The sequence below is a fragment of the Schistocerca cancellata genome, chromosome 9 (genome assembly GCF_023864275.1).
Source record: "Schistocerca cancellata isolate TAMUIC-IGC-003103 chromosome 9, iqSchCanc2.1, whole genome shotgun sequence".
NCBI lineage: Eukaryota > Metazoa > Arthropoda > Insecta > Orthoptera > Acrididae > Schistocerca > Schistocerca cancellata.
The window spans coordinates 40,925,054-40,942,594 of NC_064634.1; the positions used below are offsets into that span (position 1 = coordinate 40,925,054).

Below are 17,541 nucleotides of genomic sequence, written 5' to 3' on the forward strand. Positions count from 1 at the left end.
CTGCGCAGCATTTGTGCACCGCCGCCGTCAGTGTCAGCCAGTTTGCCGTGGCATACGGAGCTCCATCGCAGTCTTTAACACAGGTAGCATGCCGCGACAGCGTGGACGTGAACCGTATGTGCAGTTGACGGACTTTGAGCGAGGGCGTATAGTAGGCATGCGGGAGGCCGGGTGGACGTACCGCCGAATTGCTCAACACGTGGGGCGTGAGGTCTCCACAGTACATCGATGTTGTCGCCAGTGGTCGGCGGAAGGTGCACGTGTCCGTCGACCTGGGACCGGACCGCAGCGACGCACGGATGCACGCCAAGACCGTAGGATCCTACGCAGTGCCGTAGGGGACCGCACCGCCACTTCCCAGCAAATTAGGGACACTGTTGCTCCTGGGGTATCGGCGAGGACCATTCGCAACCGTCTCCATGAAGCTGGGCTACGGTCCCGCACACCGTTAGGCCGTCTTCCGCTCACGCCCCAACATCGTGCAGCCCGCCTCCAGTGGTGTCGCGACAGGCGTGAATGGAGGGACGAATGGAGACGTGTCGTCTTCAGCGATGAGAGTCGCTTCTGCCTTGGTGCCAATGATGGTCGTATGCGTGTTTGGCGCCGTGCAGGTGAGCGCCACAATCAGGACTGCATACGACCGAGGCACACAGTGCCAATATCCGGCATCATGATGTGGGGAGCGATCTCCTACACTGGCCGTACACCACTGGTGATCGTCGAGGGGACACTGAATAGTGCACGGTACATCCAAACCGTCATCGAACCCATCGTTCTACCATTCCTAGACCGGCAAGGGAACTTGCTGTTCCAACAGGACAATGCACGTCCGCATGTATCCCGTGCCACCCAACGCGCTCTAGAAGGTGTAAGTCAACTACCCTGGCCAGCAAGATCTCCGGATCTGTCCCCCATTGAGCATGTTTGGGACTGGATGAAGCGTCGTCTCACGCGGTCTGCACGTCCAGCACGAACGCTGGTCCAACTGAGGCGCCAGGTGGAAATGGCATGGCAAGCCGTTCCACAGGACTACATCCAGCATCTCTACGATCGTCTCCATGGGAGAATAGTAGCCTGCATTGCTGCGAAAGGTGGATATACACTGTACTAGTGCCGACATTGTGCATGTTCTGTTGCCTGTGTCTATGTGCCTGTGGTTCTGTCAGTGTGATCATGTGATGTATCTGACCCCAGGAATGTGTCAATAAAGTTTCCCCTTCCTGGGACAATGAATTCACGGTGTTCTTATTTCAATTTCCAGGAGTGTATATCTAAATGGCATACTCGGACTTTTTATCAATTGGTCCTGAAAAGATCTATTCTTAAGGCTTTTTGATTTTGATTTGTCTGCGTGTTTGTAGTCAGGAAATCCAATGTGTGGACTAGTTGCCGATTCGTTCTAGTTCATATAGCGTTACCCGGGGTACACGTGCAGTATTCTACTACGGACGCGAGGTAGTTTACACTCCTGCACAAGACAAAGTTCACAAAATAGAATTAACAGAACTAAAGCATGATCATTGTGACCATTAATGGTAACCGTAGAAATGGGAGAACGAGTTTACGCTGCTAGTTCCGCATAACGGGCTTCCTCAACACCTGCGGCCGGAGCCAGTCAATCGACAGCATCCTCTAGAACCCGTTCTGCCGTCACAAGAATTCCATAGCGGCAACCGGGACACGGTCCATGCAACTGGAAGACCGCAGCTCTTGCCCCCAATTCTTCATCAAAGGCATACATCATCCTGATATATAAATCTAACCATCTACAACTTTCAGCTTAATTTTATCCTTCACAGCGTACGGCGTTTCTTACTGTTTCAATTAGTTCTTGGTAACGTATTCTTTCCCACAAGTTTGACAGTATGCGTCATTTCTCTTGTATTCTCACTAAAATGACAGCTTTTTAATCCTTAATCCCTTAGAATGAGTCTTACATTAGCGAAGCTGGTCAACATTGGAAAATACATGAATAAATGGGAGCACCTGATCAGCGTTCAACTAACTTTTCAGGGTGTAATGGTAACTCATCTACTGGGTGAACCAGAACTCCACCGACAAACATTCAGAGGTGGTAGTATGGACTGAAACAACAAAAGTGTTCAACAAACACGGATCTACAGCGTACACCTTAAGAGCGCTTATTAATTTTCGCTACAGTGATACATATCCATTCGACTGAAATTCTTTGCTTTCCATATTTTCAGCGGTGGTACTACAGACAAAAATTTGTAGTAAACGTGAGCTCTAAATTGTATACCTTGAGATCTATGATCAGTTGTTCATCTTCGCTACTGTGATATACATATCTTCGACTGAGAAGCTTTGCTTTCCACATTTTCAGAGGTAATAGTATGGACCAAAACAACAACGACAAAAAATGTGCAATAAACATGGGCTCTAAAATGCATACTTTAAAACTTATGAGCACTTGTGCAGTAGAACAGATGTGTTTCATTGAGGTATCCACTTTAGAGCCCATGTTTATCTGGCATATTTTTTTTTTTTTTTGTGTGTGTGTGTGTGTGTGTGTGTGTGTGTGTTTTCTCGTCCATACTATCTCCTACGAAAATAATTAAGCAAAGAGCTAGCAGTAGAAACGTGTTTCACACTACTGAAGATGAACAGCTGCTCGTATATCCTCAGGTGTACACTTTACAACCCATGTTTACCGGACATTTGTTGTTGTTGTTTTCGTCCCATTATTTAGTATACATTTATTTGTTGCTTTGGTCCACACTACCACCTCTAAAAGTTTGTCAAAGTTCTGGTTCATCCTCTATACGGTTCCTTATTAGCGTTAGTGGACTACTGTTGAAAGAAAATCTGTCAGATTATTGTATGTGTCAAAGATATGGTCGAGCCACGCAATAAACTTGGAGCTCATTATGCGGCTAGTGAATAATCAGATATCATGAACTTGAAGAAAATAAATACCGGTAGCCGTAATTTTATTAAATATATATTTGACTTCTAGTTTCAGTGCCTCATTGGCACCATCTCCAGGCCCCTTATACACGTAGCTACATAAGTCACCTAAACTTATGTACTATTCCACGGATCACTAATTTCAACTAGTTTCCGTAGAGCTCTACACCTTCTCTATCGCAGTGGAACTCTCCATACCCTTAACGCGTTGTCGTTAGAGGGGAGCAGCGCGGGGTAGCCGCGCGGTGTAGGGGTTCCTTGTCACGGTCCGAGCGGCTCTTCCCGTCCGAGGTTCGAGTCCTCCCTCGGGCATGGGTGTGTGTGTTGTCCTTAGCGCAAGTTAGTTTAAGTAGTGCGTAAGCATAGGAACCGACGACCTCAGCAGTTTGGTCCCATAAGACTGAAACGTCCCCTTAGAAAAATTATACACGACTGTGCTTAAACTGACACAATATTTTTAGCGCAACGCAATCTGACTATTAAAAATCCCATATGAAACATCCCCTTTCAACAATTATACATGACTGTGCTTAAACTGACACACAATATTTTTAGCGCAACGCAATCTGACTATCAAAAATCCCTACAAAAGAATGGCCCTGACTAACATTAACCTATACGTTTCACAAATCACTTACCTCACCAAAAATCTTCCTTACTCGAACTACTGCAATACAGCGAGCACCACTACTGCCAGCTAAATAAAAGATTCAAACTACGGAAGGCACTAACTACTGATAGGGATAGTTAGCAAATGAAAGATTTTAATAAAGAACAAACAATGTATTTACCTTAATATCATCAAAAGTCATAATATATGTAATTTCAAAACTCCGCCATCTCTCTCCTCACATCCACCACTGCTGGCGGCTCACCTCTAACTGTGCAACGCTACGCGCTGTTCACATCCAGCTGCCGCTGCCCAACACTACAATGGCAGACAACAATGCAAACTAGCCACAGACTGCACACAGCACAGCCAGTGATTTTCATACAGAGAGCGCTACGTAACGTTGCCAATAGGAAAACATGTTGTTGTGGTCTTCAGTCCTGAGACTGGTTTGATGCAGCTCTCCATCCTACTCTATCCTGTGCAAGCTTCTTCATCTCCCAGTACCTACTGCAACCTACATCCTTCTGAATCTGCTTAGTGTATTCATCTCTTGGTCTCCCCCTACGATTTTTACCCTCCACGCTGCCCTCCAAAACCAAATTGGTGATCCCTTGATGCCTCAGAACATGTCCTACCAACCGATCCCTTCTTCTGGTCAAGTTGTGCCACAAACTTCTCTTCTCACCAATCTTATTCAATACTTCCTCATTAGTTATGTGATCTACCCATCTAATCTTCAGCATTCTTCTGTAGCACCACATTTCGAAAGCTTCTATTCTCTTCCTGTCCAAACTATTTACCGTCCATGTTTCACTTCCATACATGGCTACACTCCATACAAATACTTTCAGAAATGACTTCCTGACACTTAAATCTATACTCGATGTTAACAAATTTCTCTTCTTCAGAAACGCTTTCCTTGCCATTGCCAGTCTACATTTTATATCCTCTCTACTTCGACCATCATCAGTTATTTTGCTCCCCAAATAGCAAAACTCCTTTACTACTTTAAGTGCCTCATTTCCTAATCTAATTCCCTCAGCATCACACGACTTAATTCGACTACATTCCATTATCCTCGTTTTGCTTTTGTTGATGTTCATCTTATATCCTCCTTTTAAGACACTGTCCATTCCGCTCAACTGCTCTTCCAGGTCCTTTGCTGTCTCTGACAGAATTACAATGTCATCGGCAAACCTCAAGGTTTTTATTTCTTCTCCATGGATTTTAATACCTACTCCGAATTTTTCTTTTGTTTCCTTTACTGCTTGCTCAATATACAGATTGAATAACATCGGGGAGAGGCTACAACCCTGCCTCACTCCCTTCCCAACCACTGCTTCCCTTTCATGTCCCTCGACTCTTATAACTGCCATCTGGTTTCTGTACAAGTTGTAAATAGCCTTTCGCTCCCTGTATTTTACCCCTGCCACCTTTAGAATTTGAAAGAGAGTATTCCAGTCAACATTGTCAAAAGCTTTCTCTAAGTCTACAAATGCTAGAAACGTAGGTTTGCCTTTCCTTAATCTTTCTTCTAAGATAAGTCGTAAGGTCAGTATTGCCTCACGTGTTCCAGTATTTCTACGGAATCCAAACTGATCTTCCCCGAGGTCGGCTTCTACTAGTTTTTCCATTCGTCTGTAAAGAATTCGTGTTAGTACTTTGCAGCTGTGGCTTATTAAACTGATTGTTCGGTAATTTTCACATCTGTCAACACCTGCTTTCTTTGGGATTGGAATTATTATATTCTTCTTGAAGTCTGAGGGTATTTCGCCTGTTTCATACATCTTGCTCACCAGGTGGTAGAGTTTTGTCAGGACTGGCTCTCCCAAGGCCGTCAGTAGTTCCAATGGAATGTTGTCTACTCCGGGGGCCTTGTTTCGACTCAGGTCTTTCAGTGCTCTGTCAAACTCTTCACGCAGTATCTTATCTCCCATTTCATCTTCATCTACATCCTCTTCCATTTCCATAATATTGTCCTCAAGTGCGTCGCTCTTGTATAGACCCTCTATATACTCCTTCCACCTTTCTGCTTTCCCTTCTTTGCTTAGAACTGGGTTTCCATCTGAGCTCTTGATGTTCATACATGTGGTTCTCTTTTCTCCAAAGGTCTCTTTAATTTTCCTGTAGGCAGTATCTATCTTACCCCTAGTGAGATAAGCCTCTACATCCTTACATTTGTCCTCTAGCCATCCCTGCTTAGCCATTTTGCACTTCCTGTCGATCTCATTTTTGAGACGTTTGTATTCCTTTTTGCCTGCTTCATTTACTGCATTTTTATATTTTCTCCTTTCATCAATTAAATTCAATATTTCTTCTGTTACCCAAGGATTTCTACTAACCCTCTTCTTTTTACCTACTTGATCCTCTGCTGCCTTCACTACTTCATCCCTCAGAGCTACCCATTCTTCTTCTACTGTATTTCCTTCCCCCATTCTTGGCAATTGTTCCCTTATGCTCTCCCTGAAACTCAGTACAACCTCTGGTTCTTTCAGTTTATCCAGGTCCCATCTCCTTAAATTCCCACCTTTTTGCAGTTTCTTCAGTTTTAATCTACAGGTCATAACCAATAGATTGTGGTCAGAGTCCACATCTGCCCCTGGAAATGTCTTACAATTTAAAACCTGGTTCCTAAATCTCTGTCTTACCATTATATAATCTATCTGATACCTTTTAGTATCTCCAGGGTTCTTCCATGTATACAACCTTCTATCATGAAAACATAAACAGCCTATTTACAAGACCTTACCACAAATTTCCGATAGAGGGGAAACTCCGTTCATTTGAGACATGTCGTGTACTAGCAGAAACACTAATTCGTTCCACAAAGTGTTGTACTTTCAGTGGCGGTCTTCTATGGGATATCAACAGGACATTAACTACCTAACAATTGGATAAAATTGGTTATAGTGAGCCAGGCCAGTGTACATGGGCGATATCTGGCCAACCTTGATCCATTCCCATCCCACCATGCCACCAACGTTAAACTGATGATCTCTTGATGTCTCAGAATAAGTCCTATCAATCGAGTTTTGCCACAAATTTCTTGTCTCCTCTAGTCCGTTCCAGACCTCCCCACTATTTACGCGATCTACCCATCTAACTTTCATCATTCTTTTATAGTACCACACTTCGAAAGCTTCCATTCCCTTGTTGTTTAAACTGTTTCACATCCATATAAGGATACACTTCAGACAAATACCTTCAGAAAAGACTTCCTAGCACTTAAATCTATACACTATGTTAACAAATTTCTCTTCTTCAGAAGTACTGTTGTTGCCGTTGCCAGTCCACATTTTATATCCTATCTACTTCGGCCAACATCAGTTACTTTGCTGGACAAATAGCAAAACTCATCAACTATTTTTAGTGTCTCGTTACGTAATCTAATTCCCTCAGCATCACCTGATTTAATTCGAATACATTTCATTTCCTTGCTTTGCTTTTGTTGATGTTCATCTTATATCCTTATTTCAAGACGCTGACTACTCCGCTCAGTTATACTTCTAAGTTCTTTGCTAATTCTGGCCGAATTGCAAAGTCATCAGCATTCCCCAAACTTTTTATTTCTTCTTCCTGATCTTTAATTCATACACCAAATTTTTTCTTTGATTTCTTTTACTGCCTGCTCCATTTTCTACATTTTTATATTTTCTCCTTTCATCATTAAATTTAGTATTTCCTGTGATATCTAAGGATTCCCACTACATCTTGGCTTTTTTCCTACTTGATCCTCTGCTCCTTTCCATATTTCATCTCTCAAAGCTACCCATTCGTCTTTTATTATACTCCTTTCCCCTGTTCTAGTTAGTCGTTGCTTAGAGCTCCCGTCTCTTTAATTTCCTAACTTTTTGCAATTTCTTTAGCCTTAAGCTACAGTTAATAATCAGTAAATTGTGGTCAGAGTAGACATCTGTACTGGAAATGTCATACAATTTAAAATCTGGATTCTTAATCTCTGTCTTACTGTTATACACTCCTGGAAATTGAAATAAGAACACCGTGAATTCATTGTCCCAGGAAGGGGAAACTTTATTGACACATTCCTGGGGTCAGATACATCACATGATCACACTGACAGAACCACAGGCACATAGACACAGGCAACAGAGCATGCACAATGTCGGCACTAGTACAGTGTATATCCACCTTTCGCAGCAATGCAGGCTGCTATTCTCCCATGGAGACGATCGTAGAGATGCTGGATGTAGTCCTGTGGAACGGCTTGCCATGCCATTTCCACCTGGCGCCTCAGTTGGACCAGCGTTCGTGATGGACGTGCAGACCGCGTGAGACGACGCTTCATCCAGTCCCAAACATGCTCAATGGGGGACAGATCCGGAGATCTTGCTGGCAAGGGTAGTTGACTTACACCTTCTAGAGCACGTTGGGTGGCACGGGATACATGCGGACGTGCATTGTCCTGTTGGAACAGCAAGTTCCCTTGCCGGTCTAGGAATGGTAGAACGATGGGTTCGATGACGGTTTGGATGTACCGTGCAGTATTCAGTGTCCCCTCGACGATCACCAGTGGTGTACGGCCAGTGTAGGAGATCGCTCCCCACACCATGATGCCGGGTGTTGGCCCTGTGTGCCTCGGTCGTATGCAGTCCTGATTGTGGCGCTCACCTGCACGGCGCCAAACACGCATACGACCATCATTGGCACCAAGGCAGAAGCGACTCTCATCGCTGAAGACGACACGTCTCCATTCGTCCCTCCATTCACGCCTGTCGCGACACCACTGGAGGCGGGCTGCACGATGTTGGGGCGTGAGCGGAAGACGGCCTAACGGTGTGCGGGACCATAGCCCAGTTTCATGGAGACGGTTGCGAATGGTCCTCGCCGATACCCCAGGAGCAACAGTGTCCCTAATTTGCTGGGAAGTGGCGGTGCGGTCCCCTACGGCACTGCGTAGGATCCTACGGTCTTGGCGTGCATCCGTGCGTCGCTGCGGTCCGGTCCCAGGTCGACGGGCACGTGAACCTTCCGCCGACCACTGGCGACAACATCGATGTACTGCGGAGACCTGACGCCCCACGTGTTGAGCAATTCGGCGGTTCGTCCACCCGGCCTCCCGCATGCCCACTATACGCCCTCGCTCAAAGTCCGTCAACTGCACATACGGTTCACGTCCACGCTGTCGCGGCATGCTACCAGTGTTAAAGACTGCGATGGAGCTCCGTATGCCACGGCAAACTGGCTGACACTGACGGCGGCGGTGCACAAATGCTGCGCAGCTAGCGCCATTCGACGGCCAACACCGCGGTTCCTGGTGTGTCCGCTGTGCCGTGCGTGTGATCATTGCTTGTACAGCCCTCTCGCAGTGTCCGGAGCAAGTATGGTGGGTCTGACACACCGGTGTCAATGTGTTCTTTTTTCCATTTCCAGGAGTGTATAATCAATATGAAACCTTCCGATGTCTCCATATTTGTTCCACAGCCTCCTTTCATAATTCTTAAACCAAGTGATAGCTATGATTAAATTATGCTCTGTCCACAATCCAGCCAGGTGGCTTCCTCTTTCATTACTTTTACGTATTATTTTTCCTTCTCTTCCTTTTCCTACTATCGAATTCCAGTCCTCGAACACAGTTAAATTTTTGTCTCCCATAACTAACTTAATAATTTATGTTATCTCATTATGCATTTCGTCAATCTCCTTCTCATCTGCGCAGCTAGTTGGTATATAAACCTGTACCACTATGATGGGCGTGATCTTAGCATCTATCTTAGCTACGATGATGCGATCACTATGCTTTTCACAGTAGCTTATCCGCATTCCTATTCTCTTATTCATTATTAAACCTACTCCTGCATTACCCCTATCTGATTTTGTATCTATAGTCCTGTATTCACCTGGCTAGAAGTCCTGTTTACCCTGCCACCGAACTTCAACTAATTCCAACTATGTCTAACTTCAGCTGATCGGTTTGCTTTCTTAAATGTTGTGACCTATCTGCCCAATTAGGGGATCTTACTTTCTACGCTCCGACCCGTAGAACGCCGGTCTTGTTTCTCCTGATGACGACTTCCTCCTGAGTACTGACCGACCTCCGAATTGGGCACTATTTTATCTCCAGACTATTTTACCCAAGAGGGTGCCACTATCATTTAGCCATACAGTCGTGCTGCATGCCCTCGGGAAAAATTATGGCTGTAGTTCCCCTTCATTTCAGCTGTTTTCAGTACCAGCGCGGCAAGGCCGTTTCGGGTTGATGTTACAAGGCCAGATCAATCAATCATCCAGACTGTTGCCGCTGCAACTAGTGGGAAGACTGCTACCCATCTTCATGAACCACACATTTGTCTGGCGCCAACAGTCATTCCTTCTTTCTGGTTGCACCTAAGGTACAGCTATCTGTTTGGCATGCAAGCCACTCCACCAACGGTAAGTTCCATAGGGGGGTGGGGGTTCCTTATTAGCATAATTGGATCACTGTTGAAAGAAAATCTATAAGATTATTGTCTGTGTCAAAGATATAGTCGAGCCACGCAATAGACGTAGAGGTTACTATGCGGTTAATGAATAATCAGATTTCATGAGCTTGAAGAAAATAAATACCGGCCGCCGTAATTTTATTATATATGACTGAAGAGCAACACTATGGACAGCTGTCAGCCCACTCCGTCTCTCATGACAGGCAAGGACACGAAATAACAATAGTGAAAAACAATTATGTTTTTAGCTCATTCTCCATAAGGCTGACACAATTATATTGCTCTATGGTTCTTTTTGCGTGGCCTGTTTCGATGCTGATGATCTCTTACGCAACGAATATTCCCACGAGACTAGAAAAGAGCAGAGTTTACTGCTGTTTATGAGAGATCGGACGCACAGTACTGCAGACCAGCATTCCTGGCGTCTGTCAGCCGAGGAGGCCTGTGCATATACACTACAGGCCATTAAAATTGCTACACCAAGAAGAAATGCAGGTGACAAACGAGTATTCATTGGACAAATATGTTATACTAGAACTGACATGTGATTACATTTTCACGCAGTTTGGGTGCATAATTCCTGAGAAATCAGTACCCCGAACAACCACCTCTGGTCGTAATAACGGCCTTGATACGCCTGGGTATTAAGTGAAACATAGCTTGGATGGCGTGTACAGGTACAGCTGCCATTGCAGCTTCAACACGATACCACAGTTCATCAAGAATAGTGACGGGCGTATTGTGACGAGCCAGTTGCTCGGCCACCATTGACCAGACGTTTTAATTGGTGAGAGATCTGGAGAATGTGCTGGCCAAGGCAGCAGTCGAACATTTTCTGTGTCTAGAAAGGCCCGTACAGGACCTACAACATGCGGTCGTGCATTATCCTGCTAAAATGTAGGTTTTCGCAGGGATCGAATGAAGGGTAGAGCCACGGGTCGTAACACATCTGAAATGTAACGTCCACTGTTCAAAGTACCGTCAATGCGAACAAGAGGTGACCGAGACGTGTAACCAATGGCACCCCATACCATCTCGCCGGGTGATACGCCAGTATGGCGATGGCGAAAACACGTTTCCAATGTGCGTTCACCGCGATGTCGCCAAACATGGATGCGGCCATCAGAACCTGGATTCATCCGAAAAATGATGTTTTGCCATTCGTGCACCCAGGTTCGTCGCTGAGTACACCGTCGCAGGCGCTCCTGGCTGTGATGCAGCGTCAAGGGTAACTGCAGACATGGTCTCCGAGCTGACAGTCCGTGCTGCTGCAAACGTCGTCGAACTGTTCGTGCAGATGGTTGTTGTTTTGCAAACGTCCCCATTTGTTGACTCAGGGATCGAGACGTGGCTGCACGATCCGTTACAGCTATGCGGAAAAGATGCCTGTGATCTCGGCTGCTAGTGATATGAGGCCGTTGGCATCCAGCACGGCGTTCCGTATTACGCTCCTGCTAATAGTCGTTGGATCTCGACCAACGCGAGCAGCAATGTCGCGATACGATAAACCGCAATAGCGATAGGCTACAATCCGACCTTTATCAAAGTCGGAAACGTGATGGTACGCATTTCTCCTCCTTACACGAGGCATCACAACAACGTTTCCCCAGGCAACGCCGGTCAACTGCTGCTTGTATATGAGAAATCGGTTGGAAACCTTCCTCATGTCAGCACGTTGTAGGTGTCGCTACCGGCGCCAACCTTGTGTGAATGCTCTGAAAAGCTAATCATTTGCATATTACAGCATCTTCTTCCTGTCGGTTAAATTTCAGGTCTATAGCACGTCATCTTCGTAGTGTAGCAATTTTAATAGCCAGAAGTGTATATACCTAAGGTTTTATATTATGGAGTTCCTGCAGGAAGACAAGGATCTCTCAAAGAATCGGCACGGATTCAGGAAAACCGCCAGTGTCAACACAGTTTGCTTTATCCACGCACCGCGCAAACCTAAGAAGTAGTTGAAGAGGCAGATTTTATTTTCCTAGATTTTCCAATGGCGTTCGACCTCGCACTGCACCGAAATATCTACGGAGATAAGTAAGTGGCTCGAGGATTGTTGGCTGCTCTTAACCATGCCTGCAAGAAACCGTGATGGAGGAGAATGGGTTATTCGCAATCATATCGTCTTGTAGCTGAAACCACAACACGGGTCAGGGTCTACTAAGAGGGCCACCTGCTGCTGTGTCCAGAACTTCCCTGAGGCGTTCAGTCAGGCTGCAGAAGTGTGTTTTCGGTGTTTCAGGTGCTGGCAGTGCTGGCGTGGTGGGTGTCGGCGGCTAGCAGCCACCAGCAGCAGCCGTTCTACGTGTACACGCCGCCGGCTCCGAAGCAGCACCACGTGCAGGGGGTCCAGCCGGTGGCGCTGCAGGTCCACGGGTGAGTGTCTCTCCGTCCGTCTAGCTGTCTGTTTGTCTATTCTACCTCACCTGGCTGTCTCGTAGGTAAAAGACCGAGCAATGGATCCAACCGACTAGTTAAGGTGAGCCGGAGGTGCCTATGCTGCCCATGTTAAAATCACTATGTTTGAGGAACATTTATGAATAAACTACAAAATAGAAAAATTTGAATTTTTTTTACATATAGAGTGGTTTAGTATTGCAATTATGACAGAGGGATTTTGGAGTATCTTTTCTACACTCCTGGAAATTGAAATAAGAACACCGTGAATTCATTGTCCCAGGAAGGGGAAACTTTATTGACACATTCCTGGGGTCAGATACATCACATGATCACACTGACAGAACCACAGGTACATAGACACAGGCAACAGAGCATGCACAATGTCGGCACTAGTACAGTGTATATCCACCTTTCGCAGCAATGCAGGCTGCTATTCTCCCATGGAGACGATCGTAGAGATGCTGGATGTAGTCCTGTGGAACGGCTTGCCATGCCATTTCCACCTGGCGCCTCAGTTGGACCAGCGTTCGTGCTGGACGTGCAGACCGCGTGAGACGACGCTTCATCCAGTCCCAAACATGCTCAATGGGGGACAGATCCGGAGATCTTGCTGGCCAGGGTAGTTGACTTACACTTTCTAGAGCACGTTGGGTGGCACGGGATACATGCGGACGTGCATTGTCCTGTTGGAACAGCAAGTTCCCTTGCCGGTCTAGGAATGGTAGAACGATGGGTTCGATGACGGTTTGGATGTACCGTGCACTATTCAGTGTCCCCTCGACGATCACCAGTGGTGTACGGCCAGTGTAGGAGATCGCTCCCCACACCATGATGCCGGGTGTTGGCCCTGTGTGCCTCGGTCGTATGCAGTCCTGATTGTGGCGCTCACCTGCACGGCGCCAAACACGCATACGACCATCATTGGCACCAAGGCAGAAGCGACTCTCATCGCTGAAGACGACACGTCTCCATTCGTCCCTCCATTCACGCCTGTCGCGACACCACTGGAGGCGGGCTGCACGATGTTGGGGCGTGAGCGGAAGACGGCCTAACGGTGTGCGGGACCGTAGCCCAGCTTCATGGAGACGGTTGCGAATGGTCCTCGCCGATACCCCAGCAGCAACAGTGTCCCTAATTTGCTGGGAAGTGGCGGTGCGGTCCCCTACGGCACTGCGTAGGATCCTACGGTCTTGGCGTGCATCCGTGCGTCGCTGCGGTCCGGTCCCAGGTCGACGGGCACGTGCACCTTCCGCCGACCACTGGCGACAACATCGATGTACTGTGGAGACCTCACGCCCCACGTGTTGAGCAATTCGGCGGTACGTCCACCCGGCCTCCCGCATGCCCACTATACGCCCTCGCTCAAAGTCCGTCAACTGCACATACGGTTCACGTCCACGCTGTCGCGGCATGCTACCAGTGTTAAAGACTGCGATGGAGCTTCGTATGCCACGGCAAACTGGCTGACTCTGACGGCGGCGTTGCACAAATGCTGCGCAGCTAGCGCCATTCGACGGCCAACACCGCGGTTCCTGGTGTGTCCGCTGTGCCGTGCGTGTGATCATTGCTTGTACAGCCCTCTCGCAGTGTCCGGAGCAAGTATGGTGGGTCTGACACACCGGTGGCAATGTGTTCTTTTTTCCATTTCCAGGAGTGTAGTTTCCTTCCAATTATTTTTTTTATAAATGACCCAAATTTTTTTACAAATACTTGCTTTATAATTAAACTGAAATGCAACTACTTAACATATTGCCAAATGGCTGTGTTACAATGTACGTTTGACCACTAGGAGTGCTGTATAAAAATTTCATCTCTCTAGCTTGAGTGGATTTTGAGAAAATGTTCCTTATATTCGAAAAATTCTAATTTACGGGAAATGGCTATCAAAGTTTCTCAATACATTCCTGCACTATAGGATGGATTATCAGGGTCTTCTTCTTCATCCTCCAAAAGCTTCCTCTGCTGTCTTCTTTTCTGGCCTGTTGTTCCATCATACTTTATATGCCTTTCTCTTCTTTCTGCTCCTCTTATCCTTTCTCTGTCAATACTTCTTTGTGCTCGTACAGTGTTCACACCAGCTGTAAATCCTAGTGCCTTCAGAACTTCACACTTCACACTGTTCCCTTAGTTGTAGGTTGCTATTGCATAATAAATGCCAAAGTGCAGTGTTTTTTAGGCTTACAAAAACCCTTTTAGGAATCACTTTCCAAATCAAATTGTTTACGCTCTCATTAGGATTCTGCGTCTTTCCGTGTAGACATTTGTGTAACAATTCTGGCTGTGCTAAGTCATGAAAAATTGGTTTTATTGCATATATTTCTTAGTGCTCGTACAGTGTCACTAACATATTCACGAAATCTGTCACTTCCACCAGTCAGCTTCTTGCTAGAAGATGTCACAGGGCTATGGCCGGCCATGTGTTGCTTAGCAGAAGAACGCACTGTTTCAGTAATTGTAGTATCGCAACTTGGTATTAGTGTTAATTTTCTTTTCCCTACGTTCTTCCTCTTCTTATATACACGGTTACTAAAACGTGGCATCGTAACCAGAACAACGCTTTACACAAGAATTATAATACTACCAACAACAGGCGCAACACTGAACTAATTAGAAACGGTAAACAGCAAAGAGACGATGTTCCGCGCTCTTAGCGCTTCATTTGTCACAGAAAACAATGTAGCCAACCCTTGCACACTCGCTGTATGCGTAACATAAGGCGCTGTATGCGTAACAGGCCGAGAAAATCCCAAGCAGTTCGCCAGGAAGTAACGAGAGGGTGTTAGATGCATTCAGCGGCCGCCCATTTCCTCTGAGGGCGTGGGGGAAAATGGTAATAACTCCAGTTCTAGGGCGAGTCGAACAATAATTCAAAGTTTACATTAAAGAGGAATGTTCCAATTGATTTTCGGTAGCAAAAAAAAATCGTAATTTTTTGGATTTGACCACCTCCGGCTCCCCTTAACAAACGTCAGTGGGGAATCCCCTAACATTCTGCGTGGTGTCTGTTTGTTCTAAGTCTTGTCTCCCTACCACTTTCGCGCAACGACGCTCTGAGCGTATTTTTTTAGGGAATTGACTAGTTAGAACCTGGGACCTGTTGCTGGTAAGGGGACGCCAGACTACACGTGACATGTAGATTTCAGAAGAGTTCAGTGAGACTAGCGATGATATATTCAAATACTTAATGATTTCAGCGTCAGCTCCACTGCACTCCCTGTAAGAGAATCTTAATACCAACTAAATTTAGTGGAAGGAGTTCAAGGCTTTCCTATTTTCAGTTATCTGGTAAAATAACGTCGAAAAAGCAGTCAGGTTTACCATTGGAAATTTTATTCTACTCACAAAACATTCTTTATAAATTGCACTATTGATAAAAGGAAATATTTTAATACAGGATGATAAAAACCAACTGCGTTCAACAAAGATGTGAACGAATATTCCCTGAATGGGTTTCCAAGTTCTACAATGGATCGAAGGATGACCTATGCCATATCACATCTATAATCTAGGTTTAAGTTAAGTTTCGTAAAAGGGAAAACTATCAAAATGGTCTACAGTGACCCTCAGTTATCTTTAATTGCTTATTTAACTTGTCGTAAATTACAGTGGCTGATTTCGCTTCTCAATAACTATACAACAGAAAAAACATCGCATTTCGGATTTTAACTTCTCGCAGCAAATGTGAATACCATGAGCTTTAATTGACAATCGACACTAGTATTACGCAAAAAGAGGGTTAACAGATGAGACTTCTGCAGTTCTGAGTGAAGCCTTATGGCTCTTATGCGGCATAGTGTACGTTCATTACCTTGTCGGTGGTTAGTCAGCGTCAGGGGGCGGCGAGCGGAGCAGCTCCACACACCTCGCCGTCTCGGAAGCAACTCTCTCTAACATCTCCTTACTACGATTTACCGAAGTTGGTTTAAGAAAACCTATCTGTCTGTGTTTTCAACCGACCAATCAGGGTCTCAATGTTAACCTTAAGCACCGCCTACAAAATTTCTGTCCATCCAGTGAGAAACGTCATACTTTTGCGTGGTGGGGCAATGTTTTGAATGTTTGCAACGTAACAGAGACGCGTATAGTCTCACGCTAAAACTTGCAGCTGGTGTGGCCCTTTTAGTGTTATCGTAAGATCTATACTGTTCTTCTGGAGGTCTCTATCTTTTAACATGGGCTGGGGGGTGGTCTTGGCGGTCGGCGGGCGATGTCGGTGTCCCTTATCGTAGGGCCTTCTAGCTTACACGATTCTGCTCTCGGCTTCTCTTCTCGTTTCTCCCCTCGGAACTGCGTCTGTTTCACGGTGGGAAGGTATGACATGCATTTAGGCGTTCTTCTTTTAGTCTGTGGTATTCCATTTGCTCACTCGTTGATCGTATTACTTTGGTTAATTTAATGTCAGGATTTATTCGGAGCTATGTGACATACTGCCGGATTTGCTATCATGTCAGGGTTTTCACGGAAGGTGTTGGATTTGCCTGACACCTTACAATCCTGTAAGATTCCACCCAATTGATATTCATGACAGTGAGTCGTTTGTGCAACTAAAGCGTCCTGCATGTCCTCCGTTGGCGCTCCACATGCGCAGATAAGCACACCGGATCAAAGCTATTGATCTCGCTAATACTGTGTAACACTACCTCTAGTCTTGCGATACTGAACGCACCTTAGTTAGCTATGGGTATTTGCCCCTCTCTACCAATAGAGCTATTACCGTGTGTCAATTAATTCTTCAAGAATAACCTTAATTTGGAGCTACACCCTCGTCTGCGTACTAACGTCATTTGCCACTGACAAACATTAAGCACTGCATTATACCGCACTAACACACGGTCCCCATTAATGCAAACACCCACTACTTTCGACGTTAACGTGTGTAAGACGTGTATATTTCTATTGTTCATTGTCAAATCACAATTTATGAAAGATGTTCATATTTTATTAACAGGATTAAGTAGGAATAATTAATATTTGTCATGTTGGAAATAATTGTGGTAACAGAGAATGTCAGCACCAAAGTATTGTTGACAAGGGAGACCGCAAATTGATATAATTTTAAGAAAAGAGCGGGAAAGACCGCGCATTGATACATTTTGTAATGGCAGCAGGGATTGTCTGCACCAGAAAGCATTGTTGGCAGGAGAAACGGGACTTTAGCGT

The 17,541-nt window shown here is 45.6% G+C and overlaps 1 protein-coding gene across 1 annotated transcript in view; it reads left to right on the forward strand.

The window, feature by feature from the left end:
- The window catches only part of LOC126100775 (ice-structuring glycoprotein-like), a 47,759-nt gene that overhangs the window by 16,745 nt on the left and 13,473 nt on the right, over positions 1-17,541 (forward strand). The window contains exon 2 of the mRNA XM_049911395.1: positions 12,224-12,357. Within this exon, the coding sequence (XP_049767352.1) occupies positions 12,224-12,357 (134 nt within the window). The remainder of the gene's footprint in view (positions 1-12,223; positions 12,358-17,541) is intronic.